This window comes from Rhinoderma darwinii, chromosome 7 (genome assembly GCF_050947455.1).
Source record: "Rhinoderma darwinii isolate aRhiDar2 chromosome 7, aRhiDar2.hap1, whole genome shotgun sequence".
Lineage (NCBI taxonomy): Eukaryota > Metazoa > Chordata > Amphibia > Anura > Rhinodermatidae > Rhinoderma > Rhinoderma darwinii.
The window spans coordinates 25,942,708-25,967,297 of NC_134693.1; the positions used below are offsets into that span (position 1 = coordinate 25,942,708).

General features: G+C 42.3%; 1 protein-coding gene across 1 annotated transcript in view; it reads right to left on the bottom strand.

Annotated features, from left to right (window-relative positions):
- The window catches only part of CC2D1B (coiled-coil and C2 domain containing 1B), a 44,610-nt gene extending 21,130 nt beyond the window's left edge, over window positions 1-23,480 (bottom strand). The window contains exons 1-10 of the mRNA XM_075832998.1: window positions 23,376-23,480; window positions 17,822-17,951; window positions 16,608-16,743; window positions 15,752-15,855; window positions 13,970-14,134; window positions 10,621-10,743; window positions 9,579-9,831; window positions 9,360-9,469; window positions 8,593-8,668; window positions 8,263-8,334 (exon numbers count right to left, since the gene is read on the bottom strand). Of these exons, the coding sequence (XP_075689113.1) occupies window positions 8,263-8,334; window positions 8,593-8,668; window positions 9,360-9,469; window positions 9,579-9,831; window positions 10,621-10,743; window positions 13,970-14,134; window positions 15,752-15,855; window positions 16,608-16,743; window positions 17,822-17,890 (1,108 nt within the window). The 5' untranslated portion in view covers window positions 17,891-17,951; window positions 23,376-23,480. The remainder of the gene's footprint in view (window positions 1-8,262; window positions 8,335-8,592; window positions 8,669-9,359; window positions 9,470-9,578; window positions 9,832-10,620; window positions 10,744-13,969; window positions 14,135-15,751; window positions 15,856-16,607; window positions 16,744-17,821; window positions 17,952-23,375) is intronic.
- Window positions 23,481-24,590: the final 1,110 nt, after the last annotated feature.

Here is a 24,590-nt window from a genome sequence, read left to right on the forward strand (position 1 = left end):
AAAATCAAATAAAACTACTTTTTTTGCCCAAAAAGTGGTTTTATTTAGTAAAAGTGTCAAAACAAATTACACACACACATATATGGTATCCCCGCGATCGTAACAACTTGAACAATAAAATTAACACATTAATTAAACTGCCGGATGAACGGCGTCCAAAAAAACAACTGCAAAATTCGCGCTTTTCTCCCATTCCCCCCATAAAAAATTAAATAAAAATTAATCTATAAGTCCTATGTACCCCAAAATAATACTAATGAAAACTACACATTGGCCCGCAAAAATCAAGCCCCCATACGGCCACATTGACGGAAAAATAAAAACGTTACGCCTCTTGGAATGCGGCGATGCAAAAACAAGTAATTTTTTTCTAAAAGGCTTTTTATTGTGCAAACGTAGGAAAAACATATAAAACCTATACATATTTGGTATTCCCGTAATCGTGCCGACCCATAGAATAAAGTTAACATGTTATTTACGCTGCACAGTAAACGGCGTAAATTTATAACGTGAAAATCAATGCTGGAATAGCTGCTTATTTTCAATACTCTCCTAAAATAAAGTTAATAAAAGTTAATCGATATATTATAAGCATCTAAAAATGGTACAATTACAAAATACAACTCGGCTCGCAAAAAACAAGCCCGTATACGGCGATGTCGACGGAATAAAAAAAAAGTTACGACTCTTGGAATGCGACCGTGAAAAAACAAAAAATAATCCTTGGTCATTAACGTGCAAAATGGCCCGGTCATTAAGGGGTTAAGGACAAAACCTATTTTGGGTTTTCAGGACACTGCGTTTGTTTGTTTTTTGAGGGGGGGGGGTTTGCATCACCGCATTCCGAGAACCATAACCTTTTTCTATTTTCACGTAGCTCTACGAGGGCTTGTTTTTTTTGCGTGACGAGTTGTAGTTTTCATTGGCACCATTGGAGCACACAGAACCTATTGATTAACCCTTTCACGACCAAGGACGAAAATGCACGTCCTGGTCGGCTGCTAGTTCCCGCACCAGGACGTGCATTTTCGTCCGCATTTCAAACTGTCACCCTGTGTAAACACAGAGTGACAGACCCGCGCTGACAGCTGTCCTAGACAGCTGAGACATCAGTCTCGCCGGACAGCGGACCATCGCCGCTGCTTTCGGCAGTTAACTCCTTAAGTGCGGCGACGGATTGCCGTCGCCGCATTTAAGTGGTTTGAAGCACATTGGCAGCCCCCACGAAGTGATCGTGGGGGCTACCGATGCTTGTCACGGCAATCGGAGGTCAGATAATGACCTCCGGGTTGCCATGTACGGAAGCCTCGGAGGAACAGCCTCCGGCCGTTCCTCCTCTGCTTCCTGTCAGTGTGACGGTCACGTCACAATGACAGTTGGAGTACATTACACTACGTGTGTAGTGTAATGTACTCTAGCAGCGATCAAAGCTGCAAGACTAAGTGTCCCCTAGTGGGACAAGTTAAAAAAGTAAAAAAAAGTTATAAAAATGTTTTTTAAAAAGTGTAAAAATAAAAGTTAGAAGTGATATAAACATGAACTGCTTTTTTTCCTATAATAAAACTTTTATTATAGAAAAAAAATGAACACGTTAAAAAAGTACACATATTTGGTATCACCGCGTTCGTAACGACCCCAACTATAAAACTGTAATGTTATTTTCCCCGCACGATGAACACCCCCAAAAAAATCAATAAAAAACGACGACAGTATCACAATTTTTTTGGTCACCACCCCTCCCAAAATAAAGAATAAAAAGTGATCAAAAAGTCGCATGTTCCCAAAAATAGTACCAATAAAAACTTCTATCCGTCCCGCAAAAAACAAGCCCTTACACAGCTTTTTTGACTAAAAAATAAAAAAATTATGGCTCTCAGAATATGGTGACACAAATTTTTTTTGTTTATAAATAAGTCATTTTATTGTGCAAACGCTAAAAAAAAGGACCAAACCTATAAATATATGGTATCACCGTAATCGTACCAACCCGCAGAATAAAGTAAAAATGTCATTTATAGCGTACGGTGAGCGCCGCAAAAAGAAAACCTAAAAAACAGTGTCAGAATTCCTGTTTTTTGCTCAGGATTGCAAAAAAATGGAACAAAAAGTGATAAAAATAAATAAATCGCATGTACCCCAAAATGGTACCAATGAAAACGACAGATTGTCCCGCAACAAATAAGCCTTCACACCACTCCGGTGGAGAAAAAATAAAGAAGTTCTGGCTCTCAGAATATGGCGATGCAAAATGTGCAGAGCGTTCCAAAAGCAGATAAGATCGGGCGCCATTTATCAGTGCGACACCGGCCACAGATCTATGAATTATTATTTATTTACCCCATTATTATACCCTCTTATTATGCCCTGATGTACCCCGCACAGATTACATATACCCTGATGTACCCCGCACAGATTACATATACCCTGATGTACCCCGCACAGATTACATATACCCTGATGTACCCCGCACAGCTTACATATACCCTGATGTACCCCGCACAGATTACATATACCCTGATGTACCCCGCACAGATTACATATACCCTGATGTACCCCGCACAGATTACATATACCCTGATGTACCCCGCACAGATTACATATACCCTGATGTACCCCGCACAGATTACATATACCCTGATGTACCCCGCACAGATTACATATACCCTGATGTACCCCGCACAGATTACATATACCCTGATGTACCCCGCACAGATTACATATACCCTGATGTACCCCGCACAGATTACATATACCCTGATGTACCCCGCACAGATTACATATCAGAAAAACTACCAAGCAAAATCTGCGCTCCAAAAGCAAAATGGTGTCCCTCCCTTCTGAGCCCTGCAGTGTGCCCAATCAACAATTTGCGCCCACACATACGGCGTCGCCATACCTGAGAGAACCCGCTTAACGTTTTATGAGGTATTTGTCTTCTGTGGCACAAACTGGGCACAACATATTATGCACTAAAATGGCATATCAGTGGAAAATTGCAATTTTCACTTTGAACCATCCGCTGTGCACTAACCCCTTTGCGCACTATGACTTAATTGCCGGTCATGGTGCGGCGGTTGATGTATGGAGCCGGCTCACATGCTGAGCCCGCTCCATAAGCTGCGGGTGTCAGCTGTGTATTACAGCAGGCCCCCTCGGTACTAACGGACAGGTACAGCGATCGCTCTGTTACAGAAGCCTGTAAGAATAACAATATACTGCAATACATTAGTATTGCAGTGTATTGTACCAGCGATCCAATGATCGCTGGATCAGGTCCCCTAAGGGGATTGATTAATAAAATGTGTAGAAGAATTATAGTTATTAGTAGTGAGAATTATTTTTTTTAAAGTTAAAAAAACAAAACACCTTTTCACATTTTTCTTCTAAAGTAATGTAAAAAAAATTAACAAAATTGGTATTGCTACGTCCGTAAAAGTCAGAACTATTACAATATACCATTATTTAATTTGCACAGTGCACACCTTAAAAAAATGTAATAATTGAAACCGCCAAAATCGCAGTTTTTTTTTTTTTTTGTCAACCTCGCTCTAAAAAAAAAATGTAATACAACTTTTGAATCACTTTTTATGTACCAAAAAATGTTACCAATAAAAACTGCAGCTCCTCCCGCAAGAAATAAGCCCTCACACCGCTCTATTGATGAAAAAAAAAAACGTTATGGCTCTTGGAAAGCAGGGAGTGAAAATCTAAAATATGAAAGCAAAAAATGGATCAGTCCTGAAAGGGTTAATTCATTTCTAATGAAAAAACGTATGACCACATGTGGGGTATTTCCGTACTCGGGAGAAATTGCTTTATAAAAAATGGTTGTTTTTTTCCTCCTTTATCCCTTGTGAAAATGAGAAAATGCGACATTTTAGTGGAAAAAATTTTGATATTAATTTTCGTGCCCTAATTCTAATAAACTCTGCAAAAGACCCGTGGGGTGTAAATGCTCACTATACCCGTAGAAAAATTCCTTGAAGGTTTTTCCAAAATGGGGTCACTTTTGGTGGGTTTCCACTGTTTTGGTCCCTCCAGTGCATTGCAAATGCGACATGGCACCGAAAACCATTCCAGCAAAATCATAAATCCAAATGGCGCTCCTTCCCTTCTGAGCCCTGCTGTGGGTCCAAACAGCAGTTTATTACCACATATGGGGTATTGTCGTAATCGGGAGACATTGCTTTACAAATGTTGGGGTGCATTTTCTTCGTTATTCCTTGTAAATAATAACAATTTCTATGTTGTTTCAGAAAAAAAGTACATTTTAATTTTTACAGACTAATTCCAATATATTTAGCGAAAAACCTGTGTGGTCAAAATGCTAACTATACCCCTAGATAAATACCTTAAGGGGTCTAGTTTTCGAAATGGGGTCGTTTATGGGCAGTTTCTATCGTTCTGGCAGCTCAAAGCTTCTCCAAATATACAGTGGGGCCTAAAACATTTTCAAGCAAAATATGAGTCCTGAAAGCCTCCGGGTGCTCCCTTCCTTTGGGGCCCTGCCGTGTGTCCAAACAACGCATTAGGGCCACAATGTGGGTATTTTTGAAAACAGGAGAAAGAGGGTGATAGATTTTGGGGTGTGTTTCTTCATTTTCATGTTCGCTTTACAAAGAAATCAGTCTTCAAACAAATACTTTTATGAAAAAAGTGAAATTCTTTTTTTTTTCACCTGATATGCATTAAATTTAGCAAAGAACTGTGGGGTCAAAATAATTACTATATACCTAAATAATTACGTTATGGGGTCTAGTTTTCTAAATGGGGTCGTTTATGGGGAGTTTCTATCGTTCTGGCAGCTCAAAGCCTCTCCAAATGTACAGTGGGGCCTAAAACATTTTCAAGCAAAATAGGAGTCCTGAAAGCCTCCGGGTGTTCCCTCCCTTTCGGGCCCTGTCGTGTGTCCAAGCAATGCATTAGGGTCACAATGGGGGCATTTTTGAAAACAGGAGAAACAGGGTGATATATTTTGGGGTGTGTTTCTTCATTCTCATGGTCGCTTTACACAGAAATTGGTCTTCAAAGTGATACTTTTATGAAAAAAGTGTTTTTTGTTTTTTTTTCACCTGCTATGCATTAAATTTAGCAAAAAACTGTGGGGTCAAAGTACGCACTACACCCCTAGATAAATACCTTAAAGGGTCTAGTTTTCTAAATGGGGTCGTTTATGGGGAGTTTCTATCATTCTGGCAGCTCAAAACCTCTCCAAATATACAGTAGGGCCTAAAACATTTTCAAGCAAAATATGAGTCCTGAAAGCCTCCGGGTGCTCCCTCCCTTTCGGGCCCTGTCGTGTGTCCAAGCAATGCATTAGGGTCACAATGGGGGCATTTTTGAAAACAGGAGAAACAGGGTGATATATTTTGGGGTGTGTTTCTTCATTCTCATGGTCACTTTACACAGAAATCGGTCTTCAAAGTGATACTTTTATGAAAAAAGTGAAATTATATTTTTTTACGCCTGCTTTGCATGAATTCTTACAAAAAAACTGGCGTCAAAATACTTACAACACCCCTTAATAAATACCTTAAGGGGTGTAGTTTTCAAAATGGGGTCACTTGTGGGGGTTTCCACCATTCTGACACCTATGAGCCTCTGAAAACCTGGCTTGGTGCAGGAAAACAAAATGTACTTCAAAATGTATAAAATGATTACTAAACTTGTAAGTCTTCCAAATTGCTGAAAAAAAAAATTTTTTTTTCAAAAGTGCTGCCAAAATAGAGTAAAGAGATGGAAATATATATTTAAATAAAAAAATTGTGCAGTATGTATGTACATATGTGACATATTGCAGTTAAAAATAGGGAAAAATGATAATTTTTACAAAATTTCTTCAATTTCTCTATTTTTTAATTAATTTCCGCAAATCGTATCAGTCTACTTTTACCACTAAAATAAAGTACAACATGTGACGAAAAAACAATGTCAGAATTACTTGGATATTCAAAACTTTCACAGAGTTATTCTCTGATAAAGTCACACATACCAGATTTGACAAATCTGGCTTGGTCATTAAGGTACAAACATGCCCGGTCATTAAGGAGTTAAAGGGGATGTCAAAATTTAGAAAACACATGGCTGTTTTCTTCCAAAAACAGTGCCACGCCTGCCATGGGTTGTGTGTGGTAATGCAGCTCAGCCCTATTCACTTTAAGGTTGGGTTCTCACAGTGCAGATTTTGCATGTTTGTTTTTTTTAGCCAAAACCAGGAATGGAACCTAAACAGAAGAAATATATGAAAAAAAGAGGCCTTTTATAGGTCACCTCTCTTGGATTGGATTCGGTTTATAGCTAAAAAAACGCATGCAAAATCTGCAGTAAAACCTGCACTGTGGGAACCTACCTAATGGAGCCGAACTGCAATACCAGACACAACCAATGGACAGATGTGGCGCTGTTTTTGGAAGAAAGCAGCCCTGTTTTTTTAATCCTGGACATCCTCTAATTTTTATTTTTTTTGGTGTGTTCACACAGAGCAATTTGTAGAAAAAAAAAAAAGAATAATCGGACGCATAATCTATTTTTAATGTACGTTTTTTTCTGCAGTTTTTTTTTTTTTTTTTTTTAGAAATACAGCGCCTAAATATATGTACATTTTTGGGTGTATTTAATAATGTACTTGCATCAAAATACATGCCGTATATTTTGCATGAATTTACACATGCAAAGACTTTTAAAACAACAAGCAAATGTTTTTTTGCAACATTTTTAAAGCCACCTATTGACTTCAATGGGAAAATTTGACACGTTTTGGCACGAGAAATATGCCAGGAATTGACAGAACGCTTTTTTTTGTACACGACGGCATAAAAAAAACGCACAGTACGCACGAACGCTGCATATTGCCGTTGAAGTCAATTAGAAGCTTTAAGGCGGAGTTCACACGGGGCGGATACGCTGAGTAAGAGCACGCAGCGTATCCGCCCTGTGCACGGCAGGGAATTTCAGGCGAAAAACCACACCAAACAGTTTTTTGCACGGAACGTCCACTGCGGAAAACTGCAGCACTATGACGTTTCATCCCAGGAGACCACTGCATTGATGGTCACATGGGATGAAGTGTCATCCCTGGAGGCTGGCCCTCTGACGTCATCCAGGCCGGCCTCTAGGGATGACGTTCCATCCCATGTGACCGCTACTACAGCCTGCAGGATGTCACATGGGAAGAAACATCATCCTAGGAGGCCGCACTGGAGGGAGGAACAGACTCCTGGGTAAGTATGAGATGTTTTTTTTCTTCCTGAGTTGCGTTTTTTGCGGTGGAATCGCTGCGAACCCGCCACAAAAAACGCAACAACGGCTATTTGTTGCAGGTTTAACCTCCCCACTGAGTTCAATGGGGAAAACCCACAACAAATAAGCAGCGGTTACGCAATTACAATTGACGTGCTGCGGAATAAACTCTGCACCGCAGGTAAATTTGAGCGTTTTTTGCGCTCCGTATTTACGCGTGTGGATGAGATTTGTTTAATCTCATACACTTTGTTGCTACTGTATTTGCTGTTTTGTTACTGCAGATTTCGGCACGTAAAACATTGTGTGAACATGACCTTATGATGTTCACTGTGTGGTATAAATAACATGTTCGTTTTAACGCGGTGATGCGAAATTCGTAGTGTTTAACATTTTTAACTCTTTTGCAGAAAAAAAAAATCTTTACAATTTGTCTTACGCTGTAATTTTTTTTCTAATAAACTTTAGAACATTATTAAAAACATTTTTATTTTTTTAGTCCTACCAGTGGACTTAAACTTGCAGTCTTCTGATCCATTTGTAAAAACATTGCAATGTTATATTGACAGGCAGCCAAATAGGCTCATAGTCATGGCAGGCTTGGGGTCCTTTGTTATGCCAAGGCAACCCATTAGAACTCCGTGACCGTATCAGCCCCCTCCCTCTGTCAAGCCACTTAGATGCTGCAGTCGCTATTGACTGCAGCATCTAAGAGGTTAAATGGCAGGAATCTGAATTATCTACAATCCCGGCCATTGCAGTGGGATGTTGGCTGTATATTACAGCCAACACTCGCTGCTGGTGGCACAGGAACAAGAATACTTTCTGCCCGTACCATAAATGTGGCAGCGCAGTGTGGGAAGGGGCTAATTCAGCAAACGTTCACTCCTGGTACCGACAACAAAATTGATGGATTCCAATAATCCAGCACCTTATATTACAAGTCTGAATTGGATATAAACAATTTTTTATAAAATAAAAAAATACAAAATATAAAAATGTACACTTTATGCCCCCTCTCACCTTGTGTGGTTACATGGACAGATGGTTGGGGCTCTGGGGCTGCTGCCACCTCTGGGGTCTTTATAATGTGGTCTATAAGTTAAAAAGAAACAACAGATAAAACAATGAGGTCTGCTGGTATCTCAAATATTTGATATGGTCTTAAAACAAAAACATGGCTACTTTCTTCCAGAAACAGTGCCACAGTATCTAGTATTACAGCCTGGCTCCATCAAAGAGAGTGGCTGGGCGGCAATACCAGTCACAACCTGCGAACAGGTGTGGTGCTGTTTTTGGAAGAAAGCAGCCATGTTTTTCTAATCCTGGACAACCTCTTTATCGGTTCCATACCATTTGGAGCAGGAGGCATTTGACTAAGATCCACAGGCTGACCAGTCTCCAGAGCTTCTAGAACATTGCTGAATTTCTGAAATAAAGAGAAAAAAAAGACTCATGTTCAGAATGTGCTGTCCGTTAAAAAAAAAAAAAGCCGCATAGCACACTGAAGAAAATAACTGATGAGCCCTTACAATAAGAGGAGCTGTCATCACTCCTGACATGTCTGTTTCAGTAAATACTTCCAGTGAAACAACAATACTGTTCCTCTGTTATTCCTCCTGCAAATGTATGAATAAATTGACAACTGGGTGTTACCATTCCCCTTGTCAATGGGATGTGTCCTCGCACACTGACGCTGACGGCACTGATTGGACACTGTCACACTGTGTAGGGACACCCTTATTGACACGGGAAATGATAACACCCAGTTGTCAATTTATAAATTTCCAGGAGGAATAACAGAGGAACTCAATGCAGAGTTCCAAGAAAAGATGCTCCAGAATTGTTATTCCATGAGGAATATACACGGGGGGGGGGGGGGGGGGGGGGGGGACGGGACGACTGCTCAAATGTTTATGCTTGCGCAATTCATTTTCTCAGCTATGACCAGTGCTTATACTGTCCCCGCTAGGTATATAAGCGCCTTCACATCTCCAGTAGGTTCATCCTGTGATTGTGTTGTATAATCAGCTCACATCTATTTGTAGGACGACATTTATTAACCATTAGTGTTACATTGGTCCCTTCAGCCATGAACCCTGCATACATCTAATAAATACCTTAATAATTTTCATGTACTCCTTGGCTTTCTCCATATCTCCACTTTGCTTAGCTCTCAGAGCCGCCATCTTGTACTCCCTCTGTCTTGTGGTCAGCAAAGTTTTTGTGTCTGCAATGTAACAACATAATGACGTGGAGATAGGACAGGCATACAGTTGCATACAGCCGTGGCAGGCATTCAGTGGACCATGAGGTCTACACAAGAACTTTAGTCCTACCGTCTTCACTTTGGCTGGTAGCTTGCTCCTCACCGGCGGGAGCGGACATTTCTGTACTCTCAGACGATTCTTGGTTGCTGCCAGATTCTGCAGGCAGCGTTCCTGCTAGACTTACATCTCCTTCCTTTGGGGCTAGCACTGCTGGTGAGGCATCGGCAGGTGAAGTAGACTGCCAACAAGCAACCGGTGGCGGCATTTCTTCCTCAGTCACAGGCTTCCCTTGTCTGGCTGCCTTTAGCATAGATTCCAGTGTCTGCAAGATAGAAAATTTTTTGCTATAACCCATTCTCTGTGTACATAACATTATGTATAGTAGGATTTAGTAATGTAATTGAATATATATTATTTTCTTAAAGAGGACCTGTCAGCTAAGTAAATACATTAAACAGTGACGTAGCATCTCTTCTTAAAACGCTGCATTGTGCCATTCCTCTGTTGTTCCTCCTGGAAATGTACAAAGAAACTGACAACTGAGCATTTACATTTCCCTGATCAGTAAGGTGTGTCCCTATCGCCTGCAACCGTCAGCTCTGATTGGACGGTGTCAGAGTAGGTAGGCACACACCCAATTGACAAGGAAATTGGTAACACCTAGTTGTCAATTTATTCATACATTTCCAGGAGGAATAATAGAGGAACAGCGCAATGCAGGCTTCTAAGAATAGATGCTAAAGAACTGTCCCTTTTTAGGAAATCTATGTATTTACCAAAAAACAGACCTATTAGGAGAGTTGCCGGCCCTCAAGGTTTTCTGACCCTTTGATATGGCAAGCGAGTCACGCAGAAGGGCACATTTATAAAAAGTGATGTTTTGATGTTTGCCAGTTTTGGATTTGTGAAAATGGCGCAGATGGAGCGGAGGCGTAGGTCAATCTATGCAATTATATCATTAAGAGAGAAGACATAGAGCATTGAAATGAAAGAAATTGTACCAGGTGTTGCGTGTATGAGGTTTTGGTGCTATTTATTTCGACACGATTCCCCAGAGCGAGCAATATCCAATCATTTAACGCAGAAATTCTTGGCTAACATATAGACAGACCTTTAGCCCTCGCTCGTAGCGTCTGGCTTTGGAGCTCTCGTTGGTCTGTTTTGCATTGGCAATTCCAACTTTGTAGTTGAAGATCCGTTCCTCTAGTGTTTGGATGAGTCCCCCGATGCTCGTCTGTTGAGGAAACAAATAAATTGGTCATATAACACGCAATAGCTAGAAAATAAAGTACTGGAGACATAAAACATTTACCAAGACAAAACCTTTCATGCCAAAAGGAATAAAAACATAAAAATGAAAAGAGAAAACGATGCTCTCTGCAACTTCTGCATTAGATCAGTTTACAATCTTTTAAATTAGCTCTAAAAATACGCAATTATCGTTTTCAAATCCCATAAATAAGACGTTCCATCCATTCCCCCCCCCAGAAAGAGCGCCACTCTTGTTTACAGGTTGTTTATAGTATTGCAGTTTTGCCAAGTTTAAGTGAATGGGGCTGAGCTGCAATACCAGACACAGCCTAGGGACAAGAGTGGCGCTATTTCTGGAGGAAAACAAAGCAGACCCTATTTAGTTATCTCTTACAACCCCATTCAGATATTTCTAACATGATGTACCACACAGACTCTTAAGGCCCTATTACACGGGCCAATGAACATTCATATGAACGCTCGTTCCTGATCATTGCCGTGTGTAATCAGGACAACACTCGTTCATCGGCTGATCTGCTCGTTTATGCAGCATTAAAAATCATCGTTGTCGGCAGACAATCTCCTCATTGCTCAATGTGAAAGGAGCAAACGAGCGCCGATCAACAAGCTTTCTCATTGATCGACGCTCGTTTACACGGCCCATAGCTCCATCTTTACTCGTAGGTGAGATGATTTGAATTCTTACATGGGAAGAAAAAAAAAAACAACAGGGATCTCTAGTACTCACCATAATATCCTTTTCTCATTGAGTTGTAACTGGTACGTACAGCAAGTAAAGCCGGACATTAGCCAAATGGTATAGATGTATGCTATAAGTGGCAAGTGAACCCAGCGACAGGCTCCTAAACGTTCTCGCTCTCTGTAAGCCCGAGTAACTTATGTAAAGAATAGAGCCTACAGATACAGGGAGAACTGCCCAATCCAAAAAGTCTGTCATAGCAGCGCGCACCCCACTGTAGAGACCAGGGGAAAGTCTTGGAAAGAGTTACTGGTGGAAATAAAAACACAGGGACGGGAGAGAACAGTGCGGCCTGTGTGTCAGCCGCAGGGAGGGGATCTACCCGCAGAAGTCTGAGAAAAATAGCCTTTTCCATAAAAAAAAAATACTGTATGTTGTTACTGTTCAAAATAGTCTTTTATTTGCGTGCTTAATTAACAAAACTTAGAAAATTCATCTTCTCCCTCACATTGTTCTTTTGCATGTTATACTTTGGAAAAAAAAAAAACTCATGATTTTTAGAAATTTGACTCAAAAACATTGCTGTAAAAAAACTAAAAATATAGTTTTTGGACTGTCACGTGGCATCCGGTGATGTCACAGAGAAAAAAAAAAAATGAAAAGGTAAAACTGCACCAATGACCCAATGTGTACCTAACTAGAAAACTGGCACTTTTAAAAGGAGAGTTCTAAGAGTAAGGGGTATGTTCACACAACCTATTTTCAGCAGTTTTTCGGGCCGTAAACGCCTTGAACGGCTGAAAATACGGGGGCTGAACGGCTCCAAACATCTGCCCATTGATTTCAATGTGAACTGTGTTTCGGTCCCACAGGGCGTTTTTCTAAAACACCCCCCCCCCCTGTAAAAAAGAAGTGTATATCACTTCTTGAGCCGTTTTTCATTGTCTCCATAGAAAAACAGCTCAAAAAATGGCCATAAAAAACAGCTCCGTATTTTACAGCCGTTTTTGTTAAGCATGTGAACATACCCTGAGGCCCCCTGCACACGGCCATAGCTGTAATCACAATAGGGCATGTCCTATTTTTTGCTGATCCTTTCTAGGGCCTGGACACCTTCCCGTATATATACGGGAAGGTGTCTGTGGGCTATAGAAATGAATGAATTAGTATTTTTATCCGCAATTACGAATTTGGAATTGCGGATCAAAATTATGGTCGTGTGCATGGGGCCAAAAAGCGACTAAACAACCAGCAGAATATGTAATAAAAAAACAACAACTCAGTACTTACCTGTTAAATACTTCGCCCCTCTCGAGCTTTGATGGCGGCCCGCTGCGAGCCACGTGAGCATGGACTCTAGAGCGGCGGGGAGTTTAACAGGCGAGTATTTTTATTTTACATATTATTCTGCTGCCGGCTTTTTTTCTTTACCCTTGGAACACCCCTTAAGGGAAATGATCAGCAGGGAGGTTGTGCTCGAACAATCGGTGGTTTGAAAAAATCATTCTTAAGGATCAGATGGACATTTCCCTCTCTACGATCCTCGCAGTCGGCGTGGAGAATTTTCGACCCAGCTGTGAAGAAGAATCATTGTTGCCCAGCAACAGCTCGTGAGGGACACGCACTAGACAGCAATGATTATAAACGCGTCACTACAAGCGACATTTACAGATTGTGTCACCAATAACGACGATTGTTACGGGGACACGATTGATCAATGTCAATGTTTTATCGTTTCGCTTTCCCTGCATTCACCATGGCCAATTATTGTATAATTGCTCAGAAATTTGAGGTCCTAAGTCGATACAAACTGCGTTTTAGATGAGGGGGGGGATGTATTATTACAGTTCATATAATGTGCCAGACTTTCCCCTAGTGCTGCATGTGCCATATTCTGCGGGGATAAGATCTGCCTGGCTTCTGTTAGAAAAGATTGATCAAAACGTCGCACAGAGGGTGACGCTGAAGCCCTGCCCACTTTTCTTTTTCAGTCACGTGTCGGAAAAAGTGGCGCAGTGACTTCATAAATATGGCCTTTGGGTCTAAATGCTGTTTTTCACTTTATTTACAGCAGAAAACAAGTGTAAATACACTGATAAATCTGCCCCTGTGCCTTTCGTTTTGTAGAGCTGCCAAGTACAAGAAACTCCATATTGCTGAGGATTCAACTGCTCCCATACCGGTGGGTCCCAAATGTAATTTGCACTGCTGTCAAGGCTGGATGTCACCCCAGGAATCCCAAAACCATGCTCTGTACACGATGCAATACTCCCTACACAATGCTGCCATGCAGACTTACGCATTTCATATGACAAGACAGGACTCGGTCCTGAATTGACCAATTAAAAACAAAGAAAACACAAAATAGAGCAGAACAATTCCAGAAAAATCCCCCCCCCAATCACTACTTTATCTTACAGATCACCAGTTCTAAGAAGCTCCTGCAACATTTACATACATATGTGTGAACACTAGGGGGTGCTGTTCATTTCTGTGTCTGATCAGTTACCTGTGATGGGCTTTTGAGGGTATTAGATGAAGAGGTAAGTAGAGATGCAGGTTCTGTATCTTCCACATGAGCTTCAGTTACTTCTAGAGCATCTTCAACTTCTGATGAAGGCGAGTTATCCTCCTCTTCTTCCGCCTCCTCTCCCACTACTTCCTGGAGCTCAGCCTATAAAGAAAACCACAAAGCTCAGCCTATAAAGAAAACCACAAAGCTCAGCCTATAAAGAAAGCCACAAAGCTCAGCCTATAAAGAAAGCCACAAAGCTCAGCCTATAAGGCTATGTTCACACGGGGTCTTTTGCCGAGTTTTTTGACGCGGAAACCGCGTCGCAAAACTCGGCAGAAACGGCCCGAGAACGCCTCCCATTGATTTCAATGAGCGGCGTCGGCGTCTTTTTCCCGCGAGCAGTAAAACTGCCTCGCGGGAAAAAGAAGCGACATGCCCTATCTTCGGGCGCTTCCGCCTCCGACCTCCCATTGACTTCAATGGGAGGCAGGAGAAAGCGTGTTTTATGCCCGCGGCGCTCAATGGCCGCGGGCGAAAAACGGCGCGATAATTGCTGTTCACACGGAGTATTTTGGGGGAGGAATATCTGCCTCAAAATTCCGTTTGGAACTTTGAGGCAGATATTCCTCCCCCAAAATACTCCGTGTGAACATAGCCTAAAGAAAGCCACAAAGCTCAGCCTATAAAGCCACAAAAAAAAACCTGACATACTTTTATACAAGAAAATGTTTGTTACTTGCTTAGGTTTACAGTCTGCAGCACTAGAAGGATGTGTGTGTGTGTGTGTGTATTTATTTATGCACGTCCATACAGCGGTGTATATAAATGTACTGCATCCAAAAACTTCAATGTACACAGCACATCTATATATAGAGTTCTTCAGGGATGTACCTGTGTAACGTGCGGAGCCCCCAGACCTCAGGAACCAAATTGCTGCAGAAAGTCAATTGGAAATTTTCACCTGGTTTTCACGAATACTAGACATTTCAAAAACCTCAGCTCCCTCTGTCACCCTATCAGCACCCGTGAAGTGACCGCGGGGTGCCAATGTTTTTTATGGCAGCTGGGGGCCTAACCAAGGTCTGCCATTAGTATATGCCGGTGTTTTACATTGACAGGCATAATACACTGCTATACAGAAGTATTGCAGTGTTTTGTTAAAGTGACCAAATGATGGCATAGTGCGACTAAAAAAAAAAAAAAAAAAAAGAAGGGGTAAAAGATAATTTTATAAAGTTACTCAAAAATTTATGAAAATATCCCTAGTTACAATAAATAAATGAAAAACAACAAACACATTCAAAATTCTACACATGCCTCGTCCGTTACAACCCGAACTATAAAACCATTACATTATTTCACCCGCACGGTGAACATGGAAAAAATTAAATAAAATAAAATGTTATGGCTCTTAGAATATGGCGACACAAAAACAACTACTTTTTTTAAAAGTGTTTTTATTGTGCAAAAGTAGAAAAACATAAAAAGGCATAAATTTGGTATCGCCGTAATCGTAACGAACTGCAGAATTTTTTTCTATTACCCCCAAAAAGTTAATACCCAAAATGGTGCCATTAAAAAAAAAAAATACAACCTGTTCTGCAAAAAACAAACAAACCAAGCCCTCACACGGCTATGACTACGGAAAAATACAAGTTACGGCTTTTAAAATGCGCCAATCAAAAAACTGAAAAGGAATCGCTCCGTCGTTCAGGCCCAATATAGGCTAGTCACTAAAGGGTTAACAGCAGGGATAATGTAAACTGTAATATTTACCAGCAAATCATCATCTTCCAGGTCATCATCATCATCCTCCTCCGCATCCAAATCTCTCATGCACTCCTGTGCCATTTTCTCTATATGATCCATAGGGAGAGGAGCTGTAGAGACAAAGGGACCAGCAGTTATTTTCAGCAGAAAATACTTATATACAAATGAATCGGTTCTTGATGTCAAAGTCGTTTACAGGAAGAGCTACAGGAGTAGAAACAACCATGAACGGAGGCTGCCAGACCCTCACCTATGGGATTTCTCCTAGAGGACAATACCTCCGTATATATGAAATTTAATGGAGGATGCCACGATTTCATATAAATCCGATAGAATCAAACTCTATGTGCTCCTTGGATGTATAAAGAGTTACAGTCGAGGCCCAATGCACCCCTAACTCCCCGGGAACCCTATTACGGCTCCGTACAAAACAGAGCCGTAATACGGCGGCGTGCGTGAGGCCTCAGCCTAATGTCTGTAAGCCCAGTAGTAAACTAGTCAATGTCAGAATCTTAAAGGAATACTCCGAGGAAAACTGATCTACTGTTTTATGCTCATTGCAGAGAACAGTGCATGGCACTCTGTCACCCCGGTGTACTGGACCGCCACCCTCAGGCCCTGCACTAGCCATAAAATAGTGTTTCAGTTTTCCCCGGAGTGTTTGATTGGCAGCTGGCTCTGGGGGGATCGGCTATGGGTGCACGCAATGGCCGTCCATGCAGAGTGGCTCATAGAGGGGAATCCTGTGCGGGGCACTCCCCTCTATGACGTCCATGGGCCCTAACAGGGCATATAGACAGGGGTGGTCCTCATGAGACAACCCGTTTAACAAGACGCTGGTCATAGTTTTAGTCTTACTCACCTTTTCCTTTAGGCTTGGCTTTGGGTGCAGCCTTGACTCCAGTTAGTGCAGCCAATTCTGCCTCAAGATCTCCATCGTCAAGGTCATCTGGGACACCCATCATCATGTTCTCGGGGAAGTCTACAAAGAGCCCGAGCTGCGCACCAGAGATAAAGGAATATAAATAGACTTCACAAAGCCGAATTTCTATTTATTTTACAGATCAGTAATTATCGGGCAGATAGCGAAGAATGCAGAAGGTTAAACACAATAGTTACCGTCCTCAGTAGTGATCACTGAGACAATGTAAAGACACAAACAAAAGGCGGCCATAGACGTAACTATAATGACTCAACTGATGATTGATGGAAAATCTTCTATATTCAGTTGTAGCCAGGAACTGTAGGGATGAAGTTAAAGGGGTTGTCCAGGATTAGAAATAAGGGTTTGCTTGTTTTCCACCAGAAACAGTGCCACTCTGGTCCATGGGCTATGTCTGGTACTGCAATTCAAGTGAATGGAGCTGAGCTGCAATACCAAACATAGCCCATGGACAAGAGTGGCGCTGTTCGTGGGGAAGCAGACCCCCTATTTCTAACCCAATAAACCCCTTTAATGACTGCTATGGGAAGACCTTATGGAAATCAATGCCTTGCATTGTGATTCCTGCTCAGATCTAATTAGGGAAGTACGGCATTTATGTGAAACTCTAATCTTCAGTATCTCAAAAGGAACGATCATGTTTTATTCTTTGATCCCTAAAATTAAATTACAGAGAATGGACACTCTGTACTGGAGGAAACATGTGCACTGTATTTATGAAATAAAAAGCCGCAGCAGAATACAGTAAAGTAAGTAAGGGTCTTTTTACACCGCCCAATGCGGGACCTGAAACCGAGCACCGATCATGCTCGTTGATCGTCTCTCGTTTGCTTCTTTTACAAGGAGCTATTATGGGGACGAGCGCACTTTACTACGATCGCTTGTCCCCATACATTTCTATCATGTCGGCAGCGCATCTCTCGGTTTACAGAGGGGGATGTGCAGCCGGCAACGATAACATTTATCGCTTCATAAACTACCCAATCAGACGAAAAACTAGCGCTTGCTCGCTCATCGGCTGATCGTTGCCCTGTTTACACTGAGCAATGATTGGGAACGAGTGTTTATGCCAGTTTGCCCGATCATTAGCCCGTGTAAGAGGGCCTTTACACACTGTCTTGGCATCTCCTTACCTCCTTTGCCGCAGCTGCCCCCCTGCCCTTGGCTTGGGCATTCTTTTTGCCGAGTCTTCTGCCCAGCATTTCGGCTCATGGAAGCGCTACTGCTGGTCCCAGTGTAAGGATTACTGGTATTCAAGAATCCCTAAAAAGCAGAAATAATAATCTTCTTAATCACAAATATTCGCATCAAGAACATCGGTGGTAGAACAGCTGGTGGGAAGGAGACACCTACAGCTTCAGGTTATAATATCCCCCACATTTATTTCATGTCGGATGAATCATTTTATTACAACGTCTGGAGGATTCCGTGTCCACATTCTGAAGTTCTACAAGATGATGAAGAATCCACTGATCGTTGCTCATTGTTTAACATAATCAGCCATTGGACTCATCAGCGATATCATAAGGGTCTGTTCACACGGCCTATTTTCAGACGTAATTCGGGCGTTTTACACCTCGAATTACGCCTGAAAGGACGGCTCCAGTACGTCTGCAAACATCTGCCCATTACTTGCAATGGGTTTTACCATGTTCTGTTCAGACGAGGTGTAATTTTACGCGTCGCTGTAAAAAGACGCCCGCGTCAAAGAACCGCATGTAACTTCTTGGGACGTTTTTGGAGCCGTTTTTCATGGACTCCATTGAAAAACAGCTCCAATAACGTCCGCAAAAGACGCCGCGAAAAACACGAGTACTTGCAAAAACGTCTGAAATTCAGGAGCTGTTTTCACCTGAAAACAGCTCCGTAATTTCAGACGTATTTTGCTACTGCGTGTGAACATACCCTAAGAGTTTTTCAATACTTTTGTGTCTGCGTCATAACCTCAACCCAGGCTGGACACCTCTACAGGTGCCACAAAAGGAAACTCAGACTAGATCCCACTAGGACAATAATATTCTATTTTAGAAAGGTCTCCCGATAAATTGATCACAGGTCGTCCTGCTGTGGGACCCCCAGTAATCAGCTGTGATCTCTGATGGAACTTGACAGCAAAATGTTTAATCCCCCGACAGCACCACCATAGGGGAAATTAAGCATTACACAGTGCTCATTTGAAGTAAAAGGATGTCTGTGTAATGCATGAACAAGTTGGGTCCTCCAGAGCTGGCGACGCTCTCTGGGTATGGCTGATAGAGAAGGATTCTGAATGAGTAATTCCCCTTCATTGAAATCAGAATTCTCTAATAGGGTATTTAAACCAGGCAACCTCTGTAATACTACAATGGGGATCCGCTCACAACGATCCAAAAAAAATCCAGGACATATTACAGACATAACTGAACACATCGACCCCCTTCATATATGTACACTTAAAGCGATTGTCCAGTTTAGAAACCTACCAGGGAATTCTGAGTTAATAGATGGAGTCTCACTGAAGTAACAACTGAGTAAAATATACCTTTTAATAGTAACTCGTTTTAAAAACAGGGGTAACACACCACTGTGAAGTAAGCCCCACCGTGAAAATTTAAAAACGTATTAAACAAGAAACACTGAGTCATTATGATAAATATATCTCAGTGTTTGTAACAATGTTTCACTGGAACCAGCATTTATCCTGGGCACAACAGTAGTACAATCCCCAAAATGCACCAGTGTCCGTAAACAAACACCGGATCTCCTAGCGCTGGGTGTAACACAATGCTACTGTCCCCTATGCAAACATTCCATGTACAATGAACGACCCTACGCGTTTCAGATACTCATCCTCAGGGGTCCGTATCTTGGTCACTCTGGCCTCATCACCAGCGATAATAATATTCAACAGCAGATATTCTGCTGTGCGTCACGGGAAGATGCTCGTATCGATGTCAACGGCATACTTCATTGCAGGCGCTGGGTTACTATAAGCACCAAAACTCCACCCCTCGTATTTGGCGGCGCTACATGAACTGACCAATCACAGCACCCTCTCGATTCGTGACACCTGCCCATGTGACCCCCCGCCGTCAGCTGACAGCCAGGGGTCATCATCGACCGCATCAAGCCGAACGCGCAGGCGCAGTAGAAGCCAAGGACGTATCGCCCGGACTGCCAAGTAAGAGGAAGGTAAGAGCAAAACGATAATTTGTTTGTAAGTATGTCTTGCGGGACAGTTACCCACCGCAAGTGGACTACCTCAAAAAAGCAACTCTCTAGTTTATAAACACATATTAGGTGGACAAGATTACGGAATCCCTCCCATTTAGAGTTTCTGACAAAAGATCTCTTTATATATTGGCTGGCCAATATGGCCATATCAAACATAGTACACTATGCAGAATACAACCACCCACCCAAAAGGCAACCCAGGGTGAATATTGGCCGCCTAAAGAGGAATGGTATTGCATATTAGATAAAACACGTATAATTAGTCTGCTCGTTTAAACCCGCTGGTTGTATGCATGCCAGTCTATGGATCCATTGGGCTTCTTTGCGTAGAATTAAATTGTCCCAGTCACCTCCTCTTTTTGGGGGTCTAATGAGTTCAATTGCTTGAAACTTTAAACATGCTGCATGGCCTTGGTGTTTAGCATGCACATGCTTAGATATTGGGGTGTCCCTAGCATGGATAATGTCTCCGACATGCTCCCTTATCCGGCGCCGAAATTGTCGTGCCGTTTTACCCACATAATTTAGGGGGCATGGGCATGTAATAAGGTAAACCACCCCCGCTGTTTTGCAATTGACAAAATCCCGAATGTTGTACTTTTCCTGTGTTGCAACACTGGTAAAGCTATTCCCTTTGAGAATGAAGTCACAAGCTTTACAGCTACCACATCTAAAAGTGCCTGGTATTTGTCTATCCAGCCACGTACCCCTAGGTAAAATGGGGTCAAAACAACTGTGCATGACTCTGTCCCTGATGTTTTTCCCTCTCCGATACGTGACAGAGGGCCACTGTGTGATCTGATCAACCAAATCTGTATCAGAACTGAGAATACGCCAGTACCTTTTCAGGATTTGCATAATATCATTTTGTTTAGAATCATAGGTGCCTATGAGTCTCGTAACTTGTTCTTCTTTATGTTTTTTAGGAACCAGAAGACATTGCCTGTCTGCGTCCCTTGCTCCCTCATAGGCCTTTCTGATTACACCCTTGGGGAAACCTCTATTCTTCAATCTTGTCTTGAGTTCCTGAGCCTGACACTCAAAATCACCCATGGAGCTACAATTCCTGCGTACTCTCATAAATTGGCCTTTCGGAATGCCACGTTTGAGGGGATAAGGATGACAACTGTTCCATTGCAAGAAACTATTGGTTGCTGTTTCTTTCCGGTGTACCTTGGTACGAATTGTGCCTTCTCCTGTTTTTATAATTTTCAAATCCAGAAAAGACAATTCTTTTTCACTGATCTCACATGTGAACCTTAGCCCTATATCATTTGTATTGAGGGCTGCTACAAAACTATGGAACTCCTCTGCTGTAGAGTTCCAAAGAAGCAGCACGTCATCAATATATCTAATCCATAGCACTTAATAGATGGAGTCCCCTATTCAGGATCCTCATCTCTTGGCCAGAGTGGAGAGCAGTTACAAAGAGTGTCTCTCGCTGTGGAGGACCTGTCCTGTCCTGTAGCACAGAAACAACCCATTGATATGAATGAGCACTATGTAATACTTAATTTCCCCTGTGGTGGCGCTGCTGGACAAAACTAAACACTTACTGCCAGGTTTCCCCACAGATTACAGCTGATCACTGGGGGTCCCAGCAGGGGGACACTTTGTAATAATCTCATTGTCAAGGGATCCTTCTAAACACGTAGGGATTGTTCAAAGCGGAGAACCCCTTTAACCATAATAAAGAAGGTTAAACACTGAGGTTTTGGGGGTCTTGTTTGTTCTAATACAATTTTGTGACCTGTACCAGGAAATATCCACAATTTATTCCTACTAAAAGCACAGAGTTTATTTTCTCTCTCTCCAGACTACAGGTCGCAGACTTTTATCTTATATAAACCGTCCCTGTGTCAATATTTGCTGGCTAAGGAGCCGTACGCCCTAGATAAACTGCTAACTGAAAGCGTAGGGTTTTTTGGCAGCACCTGGACAGAAATGGGAGAGGTGATTATGTACGATCTATGGCATGTCCTATAGCGCATGTTCACCACTGCTACATAAGAGAAGACACGTGTATTAGGCCTTCGCTGTAGTCAGTCGGTCCCTCACATGGCAGCAGTATCTTGAAATGAGGTACTGAAACCAAAAAGATTTAAAATGGCAAATTTTCTGACAACTGTTTTGGGCTGGTCACTCCTAAATTATCTCCTTTGCCTTAAAGGAACGCTCCAGGCAGAACAGATACACCGTTATTGTTATTAGTGCAGGGCCTGAGGGGGTGGAGCATGACAGGGATTTTTTTCCTTTGAATCCGTGTCATGCTCCACCCCCTCAGGCCCTGCACTAGGAATACCAGTGTATCAGTACCTTTGACGCGAACATACACATTAGATATTTGCAGACCTCAATTGCATCAGAATCAGCCAACAGTCTGATGTGTATGAGAACAAGCCGGCGTTCCATTGATAGCAGATATGGGGAAAGTATTGGATAGGGTTTACTTTTAACTTTCCTGATCCGGTCTCCTGTAAAGATAAGTGGCAAAAGGGGCAGCCTCTTATCATACACAACCTACAGAAACAACATGCATGGTCAGCCATGTATGGGGGGGGTAGTTGTTGGTTGAATATAGCGCACATCAGTGGGAACCCCTCGAGATCCCATCCTCCGTGAGCTCAGGCCAATAGACTGCAGTCACATTACGACAACATATCAGCCATTAACTATTTAATCACTAAACTCCCGGTGGTCACTGACCAATAAGAAAAAAAATCTAATCTGCACTAAGCCTCCATAGTATATACCACAATAGCATCAGTCCAAAAGTTAAAGCCCCTGTACACAGAGTAATTGGACCTGGATATTTTCGGTGAGGGCCACCAATGATCCAGTGTGTATGAGGCCGGACGGACTACCTTATTTTTTTGTCTTGGAATGGAAACTGTATGGGTCCCCAAGTGCAGTTTTCCGCAGCTGACACCCAAAATAAAACTTTAGCAAAATAAATTTCCTAATTGGTTCTCTCTGCTTTGTGCCGGGTTATTTGACTCTGGATTATTGAGCGCCGGATTAACGGAATTTCCCTGTACAATGTTAGTAAATCTAAGATCTCGTCAGTCATACGTGTACGCAATTCTTTATCGCAAATAACCCATGTCATGACATGTTACATGTGTGGCAACTAAATGCCCTGCCCCCCTTTTCTTGACCCTCTACAATTATTGGTAGAAATTAACCTGGTCCAAAAAAATCAACCCAGTGCGAACCGGATATAAATAAACAGCTGCAATACACGTATATAGTAACGTTACAGAATATAGGAACAACATATAGCAGTGTGCTCCAACCTGTGGCAAAACTACAACTCCCAGTGCATGGTGGGAGTTGTAGTTCTACAACCACTGGAGAATCAGGGATTAGAATACATTGCTATATAGTATAAAGAGCTATAAGAAATACACAAACACATATACACTACTATATATACAGATCTATATGTGATGATTGCTTGTAGGGGTCACTCACCTGCCTGGGGAGGCAGCGCTGGATATTATAAGCTTATTACAGTGGAAGGAGGGATCAGCACTTGGGGGCACCTGTCATTGAGTCTCTGCTATATAGAGGCGATATATATACATATATATACTTCAGTACGGTAAACACAGGAGGAGGACAGCAGGCCAAGAAGAATTATCATGGAGGCTTCTGGGCCATACGGTTCGCCTGGTGCCGGGAGGAGCGGGTGAGGGGGGGATACAGCCGGGAGTGAGGTCTTGAGTCAGTGGAGGACAGGAGCGGAGGATGCTGGGAGGAGCAGTAATCTCGGAAGCAGGGCGCTGCTGTCATACAACACGTGATTGTCTGCTGAGGCTAAAGGACCTTTCCTTATGTCATGCACACGTGATCTGTCACATGCCCGGGAGGAGGAGCCAAGCTCTGGGCTGTGAAGTGACGTCATGTTAGTGCTGTGTTCAGGGATGTGTAGCAGAGCTGGATGTGTAAACTGCATTCTCTACAATCCTTGACATTATTACACCTGGACTTTTTGTAGTCAATTTTTTTTTTTAACATTGCTGCATTCACACGGCAGTGAAAAAAATGACCATTAAAAGCGGATGCACCGTCGTTTTTCACGGCCGTTTTGCATCAGTGCGTCCCCAAATTTTCATTTCCAGTCTGTCCGTTTAAAAAAACAAAACCGATGGAGGTTTTTTTTTTTTTTGTCCAAATAGCCTGAGTTCACACTTGCGTTGTATAATCAGTTACTCTGATCCGTTTTTAGATTAGTGGATGTTATAAAAATAACAGATGCAAACAGCTGGTGAATGGTCAGTTTTTTTTTTTTAAAGGATTAGGGCCTGTTCACATCACCGGTCGCTTTCCGTTCCGGAATCCCGTCAGAGGTTTCCGTCGAGTGAACGCCGTAACCGAAAATGAAACCACAGCTTCCGTTTCAGTCACCATTGATATAAATGGTGACGGAAACATCGCTAATGGTTTCCATTCGTCACCATTCCGGCAGGTTTCCTTTTTAATGACGGAATCAATAGCGGAGTCATCTGCGCTATTGATTCCGTCGGAAAAACCAGAAACCTGCCGGAATGGTGACGAACGGAAACCATTAGCGATGTTTCCGTCACCATTTATATCAATGGTGACTGGAACAGAAGCTGTGGTTTCACGTTGCGGGGTTCACCCGACGGAAAGCGAACGGTGATGTGACTAGGCCCTTCAGTTTTG